This window comes from Carex rostrata, chromosome 2 (genome assembly GCF_964058835.1).
Source record: "Carex rostrata chromosome 2, lpCarRost1.2, whole genome shotgun sequence".
Classification (NCBI taxonomy): domain Eukaryota; kingdom Viridiplantae; phylum Streptophyta; class Magnoliopsida; order Poales; family Cyperaceae; genus Carex; species Carex rostrata.
The window spans coordinates 5,652,046-5,674,239 of record NC_135919.1 but is presented as its reverse complement, the minus strand read 5'-3'; the positions used below and the strand labels follow the sequence as shown (position 1 = coordinate 5,674,239).

General features: G+C 38.4%; 1 protein-coding gene across 2 annotated transcripts; it reads right to left on the bottom strand.

Moving 5' to 3' along the window:
- Positions 1-1,338: 1,338 nt before the first annotated feature.
- LOC144571062 (WD-40 repeat family protein / beige-like protein) lies at positions 1,339-17,948 on the bottom strand. Of its 2 annotated transcripts, none has more exons than XM_078320468.1 (31): positions 16,151-17,948; positions 15,047-15,834; positions 13,739-14,476; positions 12,852-12,986; positions 11,885-11,989; positions 11,683-11,796; positions 11,520-11,596; positions 11,063-11,144; positions 10,447-10,752; positions 9,113-9,738; positions 8,778-8,862; positions 8,480-8,674; positions 7,547-8,092; positions 7,104-7,247; positions 6,367-6,819; positions 6,146-6,288; positions 5,891-5,960; positions 5,702-5,785; positions 5,558-5,614; positions 5,412-5,480; positions 5,221-5,307; positions 5,016-5,132; positions 4,501-4,650; positions 4,328-4,412; positions 4,109-4,229; positions 3,910-4,006; positions 3,711-3,824; positions 3,247-3,616; positions 1,962-2,749; positions 1,746-1,868; positions 1,339-1,640 (listed from the first exon to the last, which is right to left on the bottom strand). In XM_078320468.1, exons 1-31 carry the CDS (start codon positions 17,922-17,924, stop codon positions 1,572-1,574), a joined length of 8,712 nt encoding a protein of 2,903 aa, XP_078176594.1. In that variant the 5' UTR covers positions 17,925-17,948; the 3' UTR covers positions 1,339-1,571. The 2 variants fall into 2 exon arrangements, with proteins under 2 accessions (XP_078176594.1, XP_078176595.1); XM_078320469.1 differs by having other exon boundaries at positions 1,729-1,868; positions 16,151-17,944.
- Positions 17,949-22,194: the final 4,246 nt, after the last annotated feature.

The following is a 22,194-nucleotide window of genomic DNA, read 5'->3' as shown; positions in this document are numbered from 1 at the left end:
GTATGACTACATCCCTCTTATCCAGCTTGATTTGTAGACTTTAGTAGTGTATCCATAAATATTATTGAGTAGATTTTAGGATGAGGCTAAATTTGGTCCCTTTAAAACTGGATAAATTTTTGTTTATAGAAATTAATATAAAGTAATATGGGGAATTAGAAACGAGTATGGTAGGTTTTAGATATTATAGATGAAAGTGTAAAAGAATTCGTCCCCATCCATATTTTGAAGCCGAATTTTTTGGTTGGGATCTATAAAATTCATCACACAGACACCACAACGTTAGCTGAAAATTCAAATATTGGATGCCGAAAAGTCTGGATCCATCATTTGAAGCTAAACTTTTTTTACGATTCCGTCTATGCATGAAAATCTTTGGGCAAATATTCTAACATCATATGTTATTTTTTTTTATAAATAAAAAAACTAGGTTAAAGTGCAATGTTGGAATCACAAAATCTACACCATGGACGCACATTGATGGCCATTAGAAGAACTCATGTCAACCTCCCCTTTGTTTGTTTGTTAAGGTCAAAAGTTCCCGGGGCCACAAAACACGTGAGATTGATTTAGTCATTCTCTGCAAAAAGTAGTAGTAGCCACTAGCCAGGCGTGCGTACTTGTGACCAAGTTTAATAAAGTATTTCATTTGATATTAATTAATAAGAGAATGAAATTGATTGACAAGACAAACCTGTCCACGTACGGATTGCTCACAGTGTTGTTATAAAATATAAATACTGATTTTGATGTGGTAGAACCGCAGAAACTAGAAAGAGCGTATCCATTCCTGTACAACAAACTTTCCCACATCCACATGGAAAGAGAATCAAGCTCTTAAACACCTTTTGCTTCTCTGGTTAAAATTGTTGTATTAAACACCTTTTGCTTCATTCCGACTTCCGAGTGATATACTGTTTGCGTCAACAGCCATCAAGGTGTGAATAATTTATTTGAACCAATAAGAAGGTATCAGATGGTGCATACTGCGTTGGACTAAACTTCTAAACCTCCTTTGGTTTGTCCTACGTACTACGTAGTAGGTGGAGAGCAAAGAAGAGAAGAGCACAAATGTGTCAACAATAGCCAAATTTTGATCCCACTCAACTCACACGGGAACAGCCGAACACATGTCTAAGACTTGCACAATTCCTCTTCTAAGGGAAGTAATATTGGTATGAATCCCAAACTGAGTGGTAATCGGGAATATATACGAACACCTTCCATAAACTGAGTGCATGCTATACGACATGATTCATTCATTACCCTATTTTCAGATTTTATCGAACAACAAACACCAAAATGTTGGAAGAAGGATACCATTAATTTCTTGTAAACAGCTAAGCACGACAAATAGCTCTGTACCAAACAATTCTGTGTACCCAATAATATACACAGGCATATGTAACAAAACAAAACAAAACTAACTAATAACATAAACAACTACAAAACTGAGCTTCTTCCTATCAAAGAACAAAGATCATATTATCAATTCAAAAGAGATGCCACCTGTCGTGTATCACCTGTAAAACATATTTCTCTCTCTCTTCAGTACTCCTCTACTCTTATTTTCATGACTGGAGCAAACCATCACCTTCCCAGCCAAGTCTTAGCATCTGATCCACTACTTTCAGGGTCAACTGTAAAAATACAAACATTTCAAATCTATAGTCAAAGCATGAACCAAAATATATAAAAGCTAATTTACAATTTTTGGATGACAAGTACACAAGACTCCAAGTTACCGCAGGGTCGGTGTACACTACGAGCTGTTTATTGGCAGTTGAAACGATGAGGTTGGTATTCTCTTTGTTCATTGCGATTGCCGTCACATCTTGCCCCTCATCCAATGGCAACCAATGGAAAACCTAAATTTTGAATATATTAGCAAATGCCCTGAAACTAACACAAGGTAATAATACAAATAATATTGATTCAGTAGCTTTATGTTATCTGTATACCTTCAGTTCATGTAAATCAATGAAGCAAATAGAAGGAACTGGTACAGACACACGACTCTCACGCAAACCACCTTCCTGAGAACCCTCCTTGATCTGTGACCTTCTATCCTCCGTACCAGTACTGGTACCATTAGTCAGCTTTTCATCAGCCACACAGGCACTGATTAATGCAAACTCACCGTCACATGACATCTCTATACAACTGATCCACCCAGCAAAAGGATATAGTACTGTACTCGCAATTAGGATCCCATTTACAGTGAATGTTGATAGCCTTTTCTCACTTTCACTCCATACCAACACGACTCCCTGAAAAGAGAGTCGTACCATGCTGGGCTCCTTCACATTCAACTTTCTCAATAGGCGGCCTCTCCTTATAGAATGCAAAAGAACACTTGATTCCCTTGAACAGGAGGTGATGATACCCAAATCAGGATTAACTGCACAAGAAAGAACATCCCCTAGATGCCCTCTTAGCACGTGCATGGGTCCCTCCAGCCGACGCTTTCGGGTGGGGTCGACACCAGGGCTATTTGTCCCGTTAGAGACGGATAATGGACTTCTTGGGGTGTTTGGGGTGGCTGAGCCATCTGAGGACATCTTGCTGGAATGGGTTGCTCGGTGCACCCGCCACAATATGACTGTCGTGTCGCGGGACCCTGTTACCAGGTAGTTGCTGTCTGGGGACAAAGACAAACAAGTAACTGGGGCAAAATGGGCTGATGCTGTCTCGATTGTCTTTGCTCCCTCTGCAGAGATTAACTTAATTGAATTATCTGCATGGCCTCCTGCAGTTGCCAAAAAAAAACCTAGTCAATAAGAAGACATTCAGAGCATGTCTCACAAGTCAATAAGAACCCTTGTATAAAAATGGAAGACATAATGGTACGTTTGGATGAAACAAGGAATAGAGCATGAATAGAGCTAATGTCAAGTTTGAGAATAGTTAACCCATCTTTTGGTTGGGTTAGTAGAATAGTGAGCTAACCCATATAAGACAAATAAAGAATAGTGGGTTAGTGCTATTCTTACTCTATCCAAATATCAAATAGCTCAAAAGAATAGTGTTATTCTCGGGTTAGTGCTATTCTTGCTCCATCCAAACGCACCTCTAAGTCCTGCCTGACTCGATCCCATTTGCCCACAGATGTATTATAACAACCGTAAGTAGGTCAATATATGAAACCAACTCCAATCTATTCATGCCGACAACACATCAGATAATAACGGGTACAAGTCAGAAACAACAACTCACAGGCTGGTTGCATCAATAGACATCACCTACCCGTAATAATTTCTTTGTCAGAGGTAATGGCAACTACTGCTGAACTATTGATAGCTGGAGCAGCAAAGGCAATAGCCCGAGGGAACTGCCACTCTGCAGTTGTAGTTGCAGTGCTCCCTTTGAACATGCGCATTAGTGCGCCGCTGGTTGTGTTGGAAGCAGATTTCCCCGGCTGGAAGAGGAAAGGTGTGCCCAGGCCATCTGGTGTGTTTGGTTGCCACTTATGCAATGCCACGTTGGCTGCCGGCACGCCCGTATCTACTACCACAATCGAGTCACTGAAGGCTGACATGACAGAGGCTGGTATATTGCACCGCTCGGGGAAGGGGATTGGGTATGGCTTGATTTCATCTGGGTTTCTAAATATGGTCTACAACAAAGAGATAGATAAAGGACAATTCCAGATAGCAATGACATATATATGAAAAGGCAAAGCAAAAATGTAACACCAAAATTGTAGGAACCTGTAGGTGCAATACTTCGGACAATGATTTCCTTTTCATATGTGGAACTGTCAGCAGCTGAGAAGGCGTTTGCCCAAAATAAGCGATTTGGTCTTGTGTAGCCCGCCTTTGTACCTTTTTCACATTAGAATCAAATATAACCAGTACTTTAATGCGCATCAATATTAATTCAATGAACTTGACTTTTTGTAATTCTTACCGGATCAATAATTTTATCTACATCAACTGTCCCCTCATATGTTATGTAGAAGAAAACATTATCTGCCATCACAGCCTCTTTACCTCTTTGTTTATATCTGAAACCCAAGACAAGCAAACAATGACATATTTAGACACAGTTTCTGAGATAAATATGTACCAATTAGGAAAAGTTAAGCACCCACCAAAATTTAACTTACCCAAATATAAGGTCAATCCACTCATTCAAATGAGAAGATACATGCTCGCTCTCAAGAGCAGTGCGATGTTTATGGATAAAATCAACAGGATTCTCAGCCCATGGTGGCAATTTGACCGAATCTGAAATAGATTAGCAGATACTCCAGGTAAAACAAGGAGTGCCGTACACTAAAAAGGAGTGGGTCCAACCCAACATACGGTTTCACATACAAACATACCTAGCTTCCCTCCTTGTTGAGTTGTGCCAAAGTCAATCGAATTCACATTCATAAATGCTTCAGGCAGGTAGAACATCTCTGGCACCTGGAAACAATAATATAGTCAGTACTGATGTTTAGAAAAAGAACGAACCAACTCAATAACTTATGGTTGTTGATTTTGAAAGCATTACCAGTTCTTTCACGTCACTCATCTCCTCCAAAACACTTTTCCATGTACCACTTAGATCAAAAAACATACGATCTGCATGGTCAAATTTACCACCTTGAAGCTGAATAGCAAGAGTTGTAAAAGGTTCGACTCTAAGAAGATAATATAGCACCTGTTACATAAAACATGTGTTATTAACCAACAATATCACTTGGGTAGTACATTACCAAGTGACAGATATGCTAGCAACATATCCATCAACCTTACTATTCAATTTTTTATTTCCCAAGTTTACATAACCTCCAGAACTAACATTTGAACCAAATTATTTTCAGACTTAAATTTAAAGAATAGTTGTGTGAGCGATTGTGATTCTCAACAAGACATTACAGAGGATTCTTTTCTTTAGCCATAACTAAATTGTCGAGCAAATGTCTCTTTGACAAAATGGATAAGTTAGCATCACTTCGGATACCTCAGTTGACGATTAATCAATAAAGCAAAATGCATATTTTAGATAAAGCAAAACACAATTACCGTTCCAGCACTGGAGTAGTGTGAACCATAGTGAAACTTAGGAATCACTGGATCATCAAAACTAGCATATCTTTCTTGAAACTTCTTTAGTCTCTCGGGATTTAATGCACCGACCGGCTGCATACAGATATATAATCCAGTGATTTTTGCACCAGAAAAGAATTTAAAAAGGGGCAGACGAATGAAACCTGTAGAAATTATTAACCTTTGAAAGATCTCTGTATGTAGCTGGATCTCCTAGATTTAATGCTCTTGATTCATAATCTGCCAATATCCATGGGAAAACAGGATACTACAAAAGCAGAAAATATAGTTTAATTTGTAAATAAGCCAAAAACAAGTCAAATGTAAACCAATGCTTAACAAACTTTAGGAAAAAAAAAATAGCAAATAAACCTGGGTTATGTCGTTGTAACTACGCCCAGCAAGAGTATTTAACTCCATCAGATACTCAAAGTTGCTAATCTGTAAGAACAATGAAAATAGTATTAGTTAAAATCATACAATTTGTGAGAATAAAATTGATGGAGAAGTATTTTTACCTCCCATCTGGACCAGCGCTCCATCAGTTGAGTTCTTTTAAGAATTTGTTCCGGCCTCTAAAAAAGAAAGAAGAAAAATTCAATAAAGGTAAGCTTTTGAGGGTGCACAAAGTAAAAATAATGTGGTTTACTGTGCTTCATTACCTGTGTAGCCAGGAATATATCATTCAAATGAGGAGGCCGGGATTGCACAATTGCCTTGTAAGCACTTTTACGGGCTTCTATATTCTATTGAAAAGGAAGCAAAAGAAATTGTTTTGTAAAACATATAATGATACCGGAGAAATGAAAAAAAAAATCAACATATATTGCAGCTCAGGGTCTACAACTTACCCCAAAATCAAAGAAGAAGTTTGACCGGTCAACCATAAACAATTCCAACGCACTCCTTCGTAGCAAATATCTGTGAATAACCCGCAAAATTATAATTAAAGCAGATGAAGCTCACAAAAACTAAAATTGGCACTCTTTAAGTACCAGTTATAGGCCTATGAAACAGTAACTCGCTTGACCTTGATAAATCATGATTCACCAATTATCTGAAATGAATTAGCAAGGACCAAGCATAATTAGCACATCAAATAGTACCTTCGGCTCAATATCTGACGAAGTGAGGAGATCAACCAGCTCCTATCTTTCTCCCGTTCACCTTCTTTGCTATGGGCAGAGACCCCTTCCTCACTGTCACCCACACAATCATCAATTATAAAGTTTATCCTCTTTGATGTTATCTGCAATCAAAGTCATACACATCAGAAAGATTCTCATTTTTCAAATTCTCTCGGATGATCACAAGACCTAACACTTACTTGGAATGTCCCACGAACAACCTTCAATGGCCGCATCATCAAGGCAGGGAGTTCCACAATAACTCTCTCATCAGCGTCGGTAGGCACGTATCCAGGTGAAGCAGCTACTGCTGACTCGACCAAATTGGGGTCGGTACTAGCACTGGAACTTCTTTGTTCACCAAGTACCTTTGAGACTTGATCTGTGCCAGATGAGTTCCTCTGTTGGATATTCTCCGAGCTTTGGGTAGTACTCTCTGACTCTATCTGTTCACTCTCTTCATTTTTTTCATCTAATGACATGGCATCAGCCATTATTATAGAAGCTGTTGAAGGAAGCTCAGTGCTTGAGGATATGAGATTTTTTTCCTCATAGTCTGCGGCAGCACCCAAATGATCAATTCCTTTATAGTTCCTCTTCATAAATCTTCTCATTCGGGATGAACTTTCTGTGAAATCTAACTTCCAGAATATCTGACAGCAGGTCAGCACAAGAAAGAACTAGTGTTAGAAGTAAGCAAATAATTCTTAAACACATGACCTAAAACCCTAATCCCTTTCTATAATAGTACAAGTTTTCTGCTATGGGTACCAAACATTATATCAAAGAAATAAATTGGAGATCTTCAGTTGCATTTGTGTTATTAATGCTAAATTGGAGATTCCAGTAGAGAGTTTCTAGGGCAAATGCATGGAACAGAATTCAATTATAAATATTCTGGTTTTGTGATGAAAAGGCTAGAATAGAAAATGCATACACGTTCAGGAGAGCATAGAGATTCTGCAAAAGGCCCATACAGTCTATCCATCTCTGCCAGGCAGTGGAGGAGGTTCCGCCAAGCTCGGCTACCAGTGCACAAATGGTGTCTGTGCAACACACCAGCTTGTACCCGCCTTTCCATCTGCCAAATAAAAATAAATAAAAAAAGTTAAAAAAAATAGAATGTTGCTATTTTTGCAAGATATATACTGAAAGTTTTTCTTTATGATATGAAATTATGAAGAAAAGATGTATGCATGTAATGTAATTGTGAACTTTGCCTCACCCTAAAAATTATTAAATGCTATCTATTATATCGAGAATAGTGTGTTTCTGTACAAGTATTTCTGTAATGATTATGATTTGAGCATCTGCAATTCTATTTTGTCCATTCTAACAAATTTTCTGGCTCTGCTCCTGTTAAAGTTCTCAAGACGTTACCTCAATCCGTTGCATATTTCTCATCAAAGCGAAGCTTGCAACAAGGACTGCCACATACTTGTATGAAACGGCCGACAGATCTCTTCCTGACACAGACTTTGAATCTGCCGACTCAAGACACTCAGTCCAAGCTGCACCCATGGCTTCGGCAATATTCCATCTCTTAGCTCTCTCCATATCAGTTGCGCTCCTCCTCTGTGCTGATGTGGCCATAGCAACAGCACTAAGGCCCCTGCCTGAGCCAATCTTGGCATTCCTTTCAAGATCCCGAGCAGCAGCTAGTGCGGCAGCCTTAGCAGCTGCTTTGTCCTTCGGTACAGGACTCGGTTTGTTTGCAGTTTCTGGAGGCTTCTGGAAGCTTGCAAAAGTGTATAGCCTGGCAGATTTTCGGTCAAGCACTGACGTGTCACGGCGGTTTAGGGTGTTCTTTGTTGGCGGTAGGGTCTCCCCACCAGCAGCACCAGCGGCAATCATTGCTAATGCCATGGCAGCTGGTGGTGATGCAAAAGCAGCAGCCCATCCAGGTGATATCATCAGAAGAGCAGCCTGGATTCAGGGAGAGTTGATTACTTGTTGAATTACGCATTATTTAAGAGAAAACGTCCCTATTGTCTTTTATTGCAAAAAAAATTAGGTTAATACCTAGAGTAAAAATCTAAATACAAACGAGCACTTGAAGATCACCTATTGCAACAAACAAAAAAACAAAAGAAAAAAAGGAAGAGTACTTCACATAACCAGCACATGATTTTTGTTCATTGCAATTATATCAAAAGGAGTAGCAACTAATCATTAGGAAATCATTAGATCAACTCTAACAAGTAACAACTCATCAGGCTTTGTCATTCTGCAATACTTGGTAAATATTAGTTTGTCCCCACCAGTCAAATTAGTTTATGTTCATAAATGACATGCTCCATAAGAAGTAATCACCTCTACTGGAAGTGAATCTGCTGCTAAGGCACGATCATCAACAGTTAGAGGGTTTTGACCATCTGAAGACGTAAGCTCATGAATACCCGCTAGAAGTGGTCTCCAACGCCGAAGAATGGCCACAAAAGGTGGCACTATAGATGCTATATACTGCTTCCTTAGAGGGCCTTTGTCTCTTCCTATTGCATGCCATATCTGTTACATAGAATTCCAGACATATGACTTCCACAAGACTTCACAATTTATTTTATTGTTATGACACAAATATCTAGATAGCAAGTCATCAAGCTTAACTAACCTCAGAATAAAGAACACAGCAAGCAACTAGCACTCTCTGTCTCTTTGATTCAGTGATCGGCATGTTGAGAATAGGTCCGAGTACACTGTACAAAGAGGATGTTGTTAACAAACAAAAAGAAAAGCACGGAAGAGAAAAGCATCAAGGTCAAATCAGATCATTTCCAGTCCATATTACTGTATCGTATAGTATCATACAGAAACCAGAAAAACAGTTCAGTTAAGGCAGGTGCAATATGTCAAATTGAAACATCAGTCCAGAGTGTTCAACCAAGGGTCCACATTTTCCTAATGTTGGTGCATAAGATGCAATAAACATAAATGTATATCTCTCACCTCCAAATAAGTGCCGATCGAGGTCTTCTAGAGGCCGTACGACTATTACTATCAAAAGACCTGGGAGACGTCGATGAATAACCTGTTACTTCCAACGCATCATCCTTTACTCCACTGAGGCTCCTCATAAACATATCGTTATCACCGTTATCCTCTTCTCTCAAAGAAACAAGCACCATCCTTAGCATACATAAGAAAGGCTGATCACTATCCAACAGCTGGTAAAGTGAAGCCATGATACCCATCCCGGCACCAGACCCACCTCCGATACCCAGCCCCCCGCCTAACCCCGAGTCATCTAGCAGAAGTGCCTGAAGTACCATTATCGACTTTTTTACTAAAGGAAGTTCGATCCAGCTGCCATTTTGATCTTTTTCTAGGACAGAATTCCATACATCAAAACCGCTCCCACCTCCACCAAAGACGGAGGATTTCGGGGGAAGGCCGACACCGTACCAGAGACGGCTCCGGTACTTCCAACCCTCAGTGAGGTCAGCTACACAGCTGCCATAGGAGACAAACGCATGACGGACAGACTCGTATGGCTCGGCTGCGGCAGCAGCTGTCAGCCGCTCCATCACTGCAGCTGAGATTTGGCCATTTGCATCTGCCATTGACGTAAGAACCTGAGATCAAGTCATGGCAGGAAAATTCTAGGTAAGACTTGTACAGAGATAAAATGAACTGTTTTTATAAGGGTTAGCATAGCACCATGCAAGGAACAGAGAGACAATCATTGCAGGAGCAAGTAAATAAAAAGCCAAAAAAAAAGCCAGTATTTATTATCTAATTAATTTATTCTAATGCATTTGGATTCTTTACAAGGTCTTAAAGTACCGCACTCCAGTACTTTAATCAGAATAATGATGTCTGCATGTCAGATCTGAGTTATTTTTCATTTTCATTAGCTTCTTATGTACAAAAGTAGAAAAAGAAAGAAACTTGAATGGTTCAACTCTACAAACCGTGACAACGAAAAAGCATGTTATTTATTCAAGAAAAAAACACATATGACTTTTAGGAAAGCCAAAAAAATCAAGCTAATGCAATAATGCAAGGCGAAAGAGGACCCCTTGCATATTCTACAAAGTTGGAATGAAAAGCATCATTCAAATGCATGAATCCAAGTGTAGGAAAGGCTTAGGCTACTAACTCAATAATGGGACTGCCTTCATATAAATGCCTACTAAAAAAAAGTTCATCTACTCTTGAGGGTGCATACAGGCAATATAACAATCTTACATTGCTACTTTAATTAGTCATTGCATGTCAAGTGCATTTGGCAAACTTTAAAAGAAACTATTAATAATGATTTTATTTTTCCAAAAACATACATCCAGAGGTAGACCACTGGGTTCACTGGAAAGAGACGACCGCAGAGATTCACTACCAGATCTGCTCAGTGAATTGGAACGGGATGAGGTGGCTGACCTAGGGGTCCCACCACCCTCAATTGATTGGTGAATGCAATAGAGTTGTCCCTGCATCCTCAAATGATCCTCCACTAGCATGAGGATCACTATCGCATTCTCTGCCAAAGCAACTGAGAGGTGAGCTGCAATCTCAGCTTCAACCTTTGATTCTTGAGGTGATAGGCCTTCAGCAGCTACACCAGCAGCAGCAGCCGCTATTGCCTGAGTCTGTTGTATGCAATTACGCTTAAATCTCTAACGCAGATATCAAAGCCAAGAAATGGATGAAAATCTTGGTACTAGATTTTGGTATTTACAGAGAATGGACAATTTTTCTTAAGCCTCTTGGTTTCTTCTTCTTTGGCTGGTCTATTGGATCCTGTTATAACCTGTGCTATTTTTTGGCCATCTAGTTTCATAAAGCAAAAGGCACATAAAACCAAACCAGTGAACAGTACCAGAGAATATTAGTACTGGTCCACTATTCAATGATGAGGTACAAGGTTGGTAAGAATTGGATGGTTATATCTAGTTGCACCTGGACTTGCAGCTCCCTAGCAGCAAAATCAAGTAAGCCACCCAACAACCGCCTTTTGAAGACAGGTAACGACTCCTCGCGCCTTCATTCAGAGGACAAAAATAATCAGCATAAGAATTTACCAAGTGTAATAACAAGAGCTAAAACCAATAATACCATATGTTATCAGAGTGCCTCAAGAACTAATAAAAGACATACTCACCCTACAAAGATTATTGAAGGAAAGCACAAGTCAAGAGCACAGGAATCCGTTGATTGATGAAAAAATACATCTTTGATTATCATAAAGTGGTGCCAAATTAGGAATAAAACAGAAAATATTAACTAAATAAGAAAATGGCAGTAGAGAACTTTGAATGTCTACAAAACTGCTCAGTAGGAATTACACAAAAAATTATAATGATTTCATTGAACTCGAAGTACTGTCCCTACAAGATGGACATTTTGTTCTCAGTACCTGATTCGGTGATCTCCGGTACTAGATCCACCAACCATTGACAGCCATTCTGCACAATGAATTGTCGCCTCTACATCCTGATACCACAGCACAATTTAACTTGAATATATTAAAGCACACCAAAAGTTGAAAACATATAATGCAGAAAGTGCTAAAAACATACCTTCCAACCATCTTTTTGCCGCATTGAATGCTCTAAGATTATAATAAGAAAATTGTGAATGAGGTCTTCTATCTCATTAATGCTCACACCATTCGACTCCTTGCTGCCACCCATCTGCATTTCCAGTGAACTTTAAACCTACTTATCACATTACAACCAAAATCACCGTTTTCGGTTATGTGAGATAAAGCAATTCAAGTACCTCATAATTAGATATTAAAACCTCTAAAATCCACTCAGGCCATTCTGCCATGGATGTCAGACAACTTCTGTTTTCCGGATGACTGCAAGCCAATAGCAACAGATCCTGAATAACATAACAATTTTTAGCGTGTAACAATCAAGAGTATATTGGACACTGCTTGTTTAGGTCTATGCACCGTACTGTTTAGATCTATTGTCACATGTTATACCCATGAACATGATGTGCAATGTAATCCCTATGAACAAGATGCATCGCCATGTCGCTTGTTAAACAATAACAGTTTGATTCAACTTTATCAACTCAGACAACTAACTCTTCTAAACCTATGGTGCCTTCATGCCGGAAAATGTGATCATCACAGCATTTAAACAGATATTGTTAATAACTTGGAGCCAATAAAAATTTACATGGTCGAACCTCAGTCCGAGTTTAGTCTAGGTTTAGTCGAGTTGGTTAATTAATAGTGTAAAATTAAGTCCAAACTTGATCAAATTCTGACGAGATATGCTATTATTAACAATTATGGTGAGCTGAAATTGATGTTACGATGTCAAATTCCTCCAGTTTGTAGTCAAATGTTCACGTGATTTGTTAGATTGTTTTTTGTTAATTCTGAAATATTAGTTGTTAGGTATTTTCTTTATAGCTAAGTTTTGGCAAGTCTATTCAACAATCCAATATTATTTGTACACAAAAAGTTATGATGAATACAAAGAATGAGTTTTTCTCCTAGGAAAATTGCCTGTGCCTCCCTCTCTATCTTTTCTCTTTACGGTCTCGGACTACCTACCATATCTCTGTATCTTGCTAAACTGTAACCCTAGCTAAGTAGCTAACCCTAAAACCCTCTTTGCATAAAAAAATTTAACAAGCCTTTACACGAGTAGGCTTGGAGAATTACAGGTCACTCGCCTATTGAAACTTTAGATAAAGTGTTTTATAATGTACAGAAGAAAAAAGTTACCTGTATAGCTCGAGCCTGGAAAGACCTGGAAGCATAGGGGAGCGCCCGGAGGAGCACCAGTAGCAGTGGAATGTGCTCAAACCGGTGACCCGAGTCATACAAGTTTACATTGTCTTCGTTATTGGAGATGTTGATCTGCATAAGGTTCAGTATTAAGAATCCTAGAATGAAAAGGCAATTATGTTTAAAGATAAAATCAGCACAAACTAGATAGCAATGATAACATCAGAACTCAGATTCAGGTTTATTTTTCTCAACTAAGTAGAAGACAAATATCTTTAAGTATGTTCTAGCTTGAATCAGCATTACTACTACTTTGAATGGTAAGTCTAGGTTCTCTAAAGAATGAATAAATCCAACTTTAGATTCCAAACCTGTAGGGAAGAAGCATATAATTAGGGATGTAACAAAGTCATGTTGTGACCAGATACGTCACGGCACGTGTACCGGTCATGTGCCGTGACTCGCGCGTCCCGTGCCGTGACCATTCGCATGATGTGACCATCCATTGGAAAATTGGCACGGCACAACACACGAACTGGCCTGCTCACAGCACATGGTCACGTGAGTCACACGTGATTAGGACCATTAGATCTTGATCGAATGGTGAATCTTAAATAAACTAACTTAAATTACAAAAAAAATAGCTAAACGTGATCAAATATGACCGGTAATGTTTCGACACGGCACGCGTGGTCACAGCATGACTATAGTGTCATGACCATTAACATGTACTGTGACCGTTCCTCCGAATTAGGTCACGACATGTGTCCCAAGTCATGGTGTGACTAGCCACGACACGAATTTACATCCCTACAAATAATAAAGTTCAAGAAACAAAATAATAAGAGAACATCTGCAACCAAAAGTGTTTAATAATGTCATACCGCAGCAGCAATCAATGCCATATACACATTGCTAGTCATAAGTCGCCTGGGACCAGACTCTAAGGCTTTCTGCAAAGCAAAGAGCAGCAACGCCACCTTATCATCGAACAAACTACTTCCATCTTCAGAAACAGCGGAGGTGATAATGCTACTTTGCATGACTGGAGGCATAGCATTAGTTGCAAGTTTTAGATGACCTGATGTAACAAGTGCGCCCAAAATGTGAATTATTCCGATCATTATTCCATCGCCATCATCTATGTTGTACATGTTATTCCTGACATTGTCAGCAGTTATTGAGAAGCTAATCCCACCCAAATTCTTTATAAGTTGGTTATCTGGCATGGACACAGTTCTTTCAATACTTGAGCTTACTGGAACCGTGTTATCATCAGAGCTAACAACATCTTCAGGTGAACCTGATTCGGCCTTAGAATCTTGTTTAGTATCAACATCTTTAGAATCTGGTGCTGCATCTTCATCTTTAGAATCTAATTCGACTTCAAAATCTGGCACAGCATCATCATTAGTTTCTGAGTTTACAACTGGTATACTATTGCCATCATGTACTGAACAAGTATCTAAAGTGTTGGTGTCACCAGCCTTAGCCTCGCGTTGTAAGATAACAAGAAGAGCCTCTACGCCGCCACCTGAGATGAAAGCCTGAGCAAATATGTTAGCTCTGGATGTGTTGGGCTGTGCAACTAGCCTGTAGATAAGGTGCAACACTCTAGCAACCTGAGAAAAGTAAATCAACAGGAAGCATATCAGCAGGGGCGAAACTAGAAAGGGTGGGTGGGCTGAAACTTAAAATGCATAATTTTACAGTCACTGGGATTTCAACCTTAAGTCTACACAATCACAAAATAGAGTTCTAACAACTAGACTACAAGCACACATTTTGCATTTTATGAGGGAGCTGAACTATATATATATAAAAACTTGAAGGAACCGAAAATTCAATTAAATTCCAATATACATGATTAAAAAATAAATAAATTATGGGAGTGGCTTAGCACTCCCTGGGCTAAGTGTAGATCCGCCCCTGCATATTAGACAAAGTTGTTATTGAATTTTTACAAGAAGTTACTATATCACTTGGTGGACACAATATCCATAATGAAAATATCGTTAAGATTAACCGATGAAGGAAAGAACAGAAAAGCTTACAAAATATTCCAATTAGGACAAAAAAGAGACAAAAGCTATAACTAGATTTTCGCCAAAAATGACCCAGATGTTAAGTGTTGGGCATAACACAAAAAAAAACTATGCACTCCCAAATTTATAAAATTAAAAAAAAGGAACCTGATTAGGCTGAGGGCAGTCAACAATAAATCCTATTAAACAACGTACGTCATCAGAAGCAAGATTAGGAGCTCCTGCTCCTATCAATAGCTCAATAACCACTAATAGTTCATCAACCAAAGAGTTCAATTCACCCATTGGTTTGGAGGTCTCGCGAGGTGAGAATGAATCAACCGAATCAGCCTCCCTGACCACCCAATAACACCTCCTACAACCATCAAGAAGCATTTGCAAAGCATTGGCATCCCTCAAGCAAGCTGCCTCTGTAAAAACCATGTCTGCAAGTGAAGAAAGAAGCTTCTTTTGTAAGCCATAGTTGCATGTGCTCCACATCTTTAGATCCAGCAGCAGTGTGCTAAACATCTCCACTTTTACCGTATGATTGGTTTTCTGGGACTGGCATAGAGACACTATTCCCGCCACTATCTCTTCATCAGTCAACCCTATTCTTTTTTTGAGATCCAGTTTGGAAAGGGTCTGTAGCAGGTAGAGTAAGATTCTAGACAGAAGAGAAGGCGCTTGAGTCTTGCATAGCTCTTTGGTGTTTGCAGGGTACTTCATGGACAAGGAGATAGCTCGAAAGATAGGGGCAGAGAGAGATGTGGTAGCAAGAGACAAGGGCAGGTCACTTGGTAAAGGTTCAAGAGTATCTGTTTTAACATTGCTTACTGCAAGAGGAAGCAAGGCCATTGGGCCACCATGAGATAGAGCCCACAGAGATTCAGACGCACGGATTCGGGATGCAATATGGACTTGCCCAAGGACCTCAGCAGGCCTTCTTTGAACACCTTAAGATTAAGTGAAAAGCAATATGAATTTAAAACTAGAACTACTAATACCACAAGTCAGGACCTGGAAGTCCTGAGCAAATTTGTATTTGTATATTTGGATATCAGTGGTACAATTTAGTGCAAACAGCAAACTTCTAAAGTTTTCTTTTGTAATAACTTCTAGAAGTACAGTTGGGGAAATACAACAACATATGAATATATAGGATGGCAGAAAAAAAAAAGAAACAAATAAAAAAGAAAAATTGAAATCTAAATTTAGTTAATTTACTGCAGGAGGGGCTTTTAAGATAAGAGAGAAAGAAGCCGGAATAACCTGCTGCACCAGAAGGGGAAGCATCAGGACAAAACCGACCACTGAGCAGACTGGGATGATACAAAAGGTGCAAGAAATTTGCTATCTCTTGATTCAATGTCATGCTGTCCTCTGCCTTGCTTTTCACGTAATCATGTGTTGCTGTCCAAGGCAAACCTGCACCATTTCCAAAAGTAGGCAAGGTATCACCACCCCTCGAAGCCAGCCTGGTCATTTTCTCGGGTCCAATTGGCTCCTTGAATATATAAATGGGTCCCATCTCAGCAAACAAGGGGCACTGCCTCCGCCTCCTCTGTAGCCCCGCAATAGTCGGTGGTGGGTTTGTCCCAATACAACAGAAGGCTAATGGCTTTGAGATCCGTGGAAACTCGAACGGACGGCTCTCGTAGAGATTTCCATCTACATACAATCTTAATTCACTCTCTGCCTTACCTAGTAAGCCCTGCTTGGCGGTGTGTTCCAACCCAATAAAATACCAACACTGGGGCTTAAAGGCATATGTGAAGTGCAAAGATGCCTTCTTTCCCTTGCTACTTGCACTCTCAACAACTAAAAACTGACCATGGAAGTAAGCCTCAACTCCTAGGTTATCTGAAGAGAGGAAGCTAAAGAGTCTTGGCATGTGAGTGGTCCCCTCTCCTGCAAGTGCACTTGCGGCTGCAGCAGCCGACATTGGTGAGGACTTCCCTGATCTGGCAGCTGCAGCGGCTGCAATTGCAGCAGCTGCAGTTGCAGTGTTTAGAGTGTCAGAGAATGATTCAATATATATCCAAGTGGCAAAACCGTACCCATTCAAAAATGGCCACCTGCTATCCCCTGGACCCAACAACCCAGAACTCTCGCCATCAAACTCAAAAGTGACCGCCGGACCTGTTGTCTCCTTGCTTCCCATAGCCTTCTCCAGTGCCACCATTAATGGAGTTGCCCAGTTTGTGGTTAGAGTCTTCTTTATAAGCAACAGCCAAGAGTTTAAGTCATTGACATTGACAGAATGCCCGGCCAAGACCTGGATGCACTGGCACAAAGCAGTTCCGTCCCAAGAACTTGAACTCTTTTCAGGCAATTCAAGAAACACCTTCTCTGCAGATCTAAATAAAACGCCTAATAAACCTGAGGCAGAGCACATGGCACGGTTTCTCGTACAAGCCTTTAAAACTGTTAACAAACCTCTAACCAACCTACTCCTAGGTGACATGTAACTAGGTGAATCGCCTTCCCAAGGAAGCCACGGGATAAGGTCAGCTGCCACGACAGCCGCACGGGAGTTTGAAATGACACTTGGTGGATTGCCTAAACCATCAGAAGTAGTACTGTTAGCGTCCCTGATTTCATCTAGACCTTCAACTCCTCCCATGGTGGCAAGAAGCACATCGACGACTGACCTTGACACGTCAGTCCCACCTATTGATACCATACTCCTCAATTGGTCTAGACTCTCAGTCTTTCCCATAATGGCGGAATCTACCTGGTGCACGAGTTCAAGTGGTACATCAGGCATAGCCATCTTCAATTTGGCTTGCGGGGACTCCATGGGAGAGGTGTAGGAATCAAAACTAGCTGTTGAAGAGGAGGGGTTGATGTGGGTTACATCAGAATCAGAGACATCAAGATCTAACGTAGGAAGATGATGTGAGTGTGAGAGAGGAGGTTGAAAAGAGGTGGATTGATGAGTTGGATGGTCGAGATCACGCAAACAAACAGGTTCAAAGAGGTCTTCCTCGGCCAAAGAGGAACTGTCGGGGCTTTCTCCAATGTCGTCAGATTCATCTTCCATTCTATTGGTATATAGTATACGGTCGGTACCTACTAATTAAAAAAAATTACAAATATTCAGTGAGTCAACGAAAGAGAAAGGTGGAAAGTGGAAACACCAATGCGGTAGATCTGAGAGGTGGAGCGTAAAATGAAAATGAAATTGAAATTGAAATTGAAATTGAAATTGAAATTGAGATTTGAGAGGTTGGTTACCTTGTCCTTGCTTGAACGAAGCCAACCATGGAAAAAGGGACCAAGGGAGGGATTAGGGATAGTCGGATAGTCGGATAGATCGATTTCGCTTCTGCTAAACCAGGATTGCAATTTGCAAATACGCACGGCACGGCACGGCACGGCACGGCACCACCAAATGCGGCAACTCAACTCGGATGGATTCGGCTTCCAAGTCCAACCATGTAAATAAAACAAAATGGAAAATGGAAAATGGGATCGATCAATTTATTCACACACCATCTTTTTTCCTTCATGCAGCGCAAGACAATGAAACACTGTTTTCACTCTATTGTCCGTTCTCTGTATCAAGTCAATCATCCTCTGTCAATATAATCTAATTACCATAAAAATCAGTCTCATACTCTTACAAAACGGCCGTTAAAATATACTTAAAACACATGGCATGGCACGGTTGAAATATATATATACTTAAAACAAATTAATTTATTACGATGCACTTCCAAAAAATTCAATTATATCCCAACAGTTCAACGGGAAGGGATAGATTGTCCAGTTTTTTTTGTCGACCAGACTGGACTCATTTTACTCTTCAGCTAAATTATTTTTCTAATTAATTAATTAAGTTTGGGGATTAGATTTTAGATTAAAAGGAGGAGATAGATTGTCCACTTTTCTGAACGGGGTAAACCAATCTAATTTACCTAAATATTGAAATTCCATCAAATTGATCCCCTTTTGTAATCTTTTTTTTTATTTTTGATTAATAAAAAAGGAGCCTCATAATTGTACCACAAACAAAATCCCCGAGCGTGTCCCCCAAGTAATTTAACAGAAAAAACTTCCAATGTTATCTAACTTCCATTTCCAGTGCTAATATCCAAACATTTAAAACTTTGTTTATGACATTTTACAATGCTACTCGCAAGAATTTAAACATCTATCTGCAAGCATTAAAATTCTAAATTTGTATAGTTTTAACTCATAACTATTTTTGTTTTTAAGCCAAAAACAAAAATATTCATTTCATCCACTTTTTTTTTCTCTGATCATTCTCATCCATTTTCTCGACGATCCGTGATAAATTTTGCGAATCTAAAAATATGAACGTTTTTTATCTTATTTTCTCTTTCAAATGAGATCCATGAAGAATAACTTTCAAGTTATATTTATGTCATAATTTTTTTACCACTTTAAATTTTTATGACTTTTAGTTTTTTTTTATTTTGCTTCAAAAAAATTTAAACCTCTGTTTACAAGCATATAAACCTCATTAATAACACTTTAAATCTCTATAATAAAACATATAAAACTAATGTACAAAGAATTCAAACATCAACAATAACACTTCAAAGCATATAAACCTCAATAACACTGCATTTACAAAGTATATAAACCTTATATACAAAGCCTTGAAAATTTTAATGGTTGTAGACTGAGATTTAAAAACTTGAAAATTTAAAGTGCTCATGAGTTTTACTTTAAAAAAATAATTTTAAAATTACTCAAAAGTATTTCTTCATGGATCTTAGTTGAAAGATAAAATCGAATAGAAAACGTTCGTATTTTTAGATTCGTAAAATTCATCACGGATCGTCTGAAAAATAAATTATAATGATCAGAGAAAAAATAAAAAAGAGTGGGTGAAAGAAATCTTTCCGTTTTTGGCTTGAAGACAAAAGTAGTTAGAAGTTAAAACTATACAGATTTAGAATTTTAATACTTTCATACAGAGGTTTATATGCTTACGAGTAAAATTGTAAAATGTTATAAACATAGTTTTAAATGTTTGGATATTAGCGCTGAAAATGAAAGTTAGACAACATTGAAAGTTTTTTCTGTTAAACTACTTAGGAGACGCACTCGGATATGATGGCTCGGGGTACCATAACATTTCTCAATAAAAAAATAAGAAAAATCAGTGATAAGATATGCTTTGTTCGTGTTATATTTTTATGAACAAAACTCTGATTTAAAATATCAAATTATATAAAATAGAATTTACAAGTTGGTATTTAATTTTCTTATTTAGACATTTAGGGGTGACAAAAAAGGTCGCAGCTCGTGGCTCGATTGTGACTCGCACCTGACTCACTCGCTAACAGCTCGTTCGTTACTGAACCGAGATGTTAACGAGCCAGCTCACCACTAGCTCGGTCTAGAATTAACGAGTTCAAGCGGAGGCCTAGCTTGCTCACCAGCTCGCGAGCTAGCTCAGCTAGGCATCAATTTGTGAATTTGTGTGCATTTTATATTGTCTAGCTCGGTTCAGCTTGATCCGAAAAGTTTGTAGAATTTATTTTCTTCTTAAAACAAGATTCATTCAGACCCAACGAGTCAGCTTGTCAACTCGTGAGCTAGCTCGAGCTGGCTTGTCACGAGTTCAAGCTGAGGTTTTAGCTCGGATACCCTAGGTCCAGCCCGCTTGGCTATAGCTCGGTCCATAATTAACAAGCTGAGCTAGGGCCTAGCTCAGACCGAGACAGCTCGTTGACACCCCTATAGCTAGACATTCATATAAATTTATTTTTAAAATCAATTGATTCTTTTATGTTGTAAATACTTTGTAAAAGCATATTATGGATAGTTGTAATTTTTTTTGTTCTTTCTAATAGAACGAAGACATTTCCAGAAAATTTATATTAGTTTTCTGAAATTAACCTGTGAATGTTTCACAAGGTAGATTGTAAAGAGAGTAATTTTTGGTATTTTTTACTCTGGTGGATTTTGTTGTTTGAATAAATGTAAATATATATTTGTTTGTGTTAATATAAAAAAGAAAAAAAAAACATTATTCGGTTGAGTAATAAGTACGCCACCTGATAAGGAAAGGCGAATGATGTTTGCCGGAATCCTAAGTTTGCACTTTGATCCTCAATAATTGAGTAATAACATACTTTTCAGTCGAGATCCGTAGTTAATTTTTTTAACGACTGTAAAATCCGATCCCTGAACCGGGCTTGCTACTTGTCTTACTCTTATCTAGTTGGTTCAGCTTTGTGGCACAGTGGCAGTTCTCACCATGTTCACTGATTATTAATGAACTGCAATCCATTAAATTAAATTAAGAGAAATATTATGGTCCCCGAGCCATCATATCAGAGCGCGTCACCCAAATAGTTTAACAGCCAATGTTGTCTAACTTTCATCTACATCTCTGAAACTCTTAAATTTTCTAATCTGATGTGGCAGTTTCTAAACCAGTTTCAGGGATGCAGATGGGTTTCTTATTTAGCAACTTTGCTCCAAAGTTGCTTAATAAGAAATCGTTTATAAACTCTGATGTGGCCAAATAATTCGCTGAAATTCTTTTCTCATGTAATTTATTTGCTGATGTGGCAATTAAGAAACTCTAATTTTAGTTTCAGGAATGTGGAGATTTAGAAACTTTCAGAAAAAATTTCTAAAAATCAGTTAACAGTTATTTAGAAACTCCAAGAGTTTTAGGGATGTAGATGCTCTAATATCCAAACATTTAAAGCTATGTTTATAGCATTTTAAAATGTTATTCGCAAGCATTTAAATCTTTGTCCGAAAACATTTCTAGATAGTTTTAATTCTTAACTACTTTTGTCTTCGAGCCTGGAAAAGAAAATATTTTTTCACCCACTCTTTTTTTTTTCTTTGATCGGTCTAATTCATTTTTTCGACGATCTGTGATAAATTTTACAAATATAAAAATACGAACGTTTTCTATTCAATTTTATCTTTCAAATAAGATCCATGAAAAAATATTTTTAAATAATTTTGAAGTCATTTGTTTTTTTAAGTAAACTCATGAGCACTTTAAATTTTCAAAACTTTAAATCTCAGTCTACAATTATTAAAATTTTCAAAGTTTTGTACATGAGGTTTATATACTTTGTACATGCACTGCAGTGTTATTGTTGAGAGAGGGATTTGAATAATTTGACTATTACCAATTAAACAAATATTTTGTACAAAAGTAGTTAAGAGTATGCTTTCAGATAGAGGTTTAAGAGTATTTCTTTTTTTTACTATTACCAATTGTTGTAAACCTCAAGAATTTTTTCTTTTTTGGTTTGAAAATAAAAGTAATTTAGAGTTAAAATTATCTATAAATATTTTTAGATAGA

What these genes read in the sequence shown, in the direction of transcription:
- LOC144571062 (XM_078320468.1), bottom strand. Translation starts at nt 17,924, where the DNA reads ATGGAAGATGAATCTGACGACATTGGAGAAAGCCCCGACAGTTCCTCT. An exon ending in GGCAAAAAGATGGTTGGAAG is followed by an intron (nt 11,597 to 11,682) that starts GTATGTTTTTAG and finishes CTGTGGTATCAG; the next exon opens with GATGTAGAGGCGACAATTCA. An exon ending in ACCGGAGATCACCGAATCAG is followed by an intron (nt 11,145 to 11,519) that starts GTACTGAGAACA and finishes CTCTGAATGAAG; the next exon opens with GCGCGAGGAGTCGTTACCTG.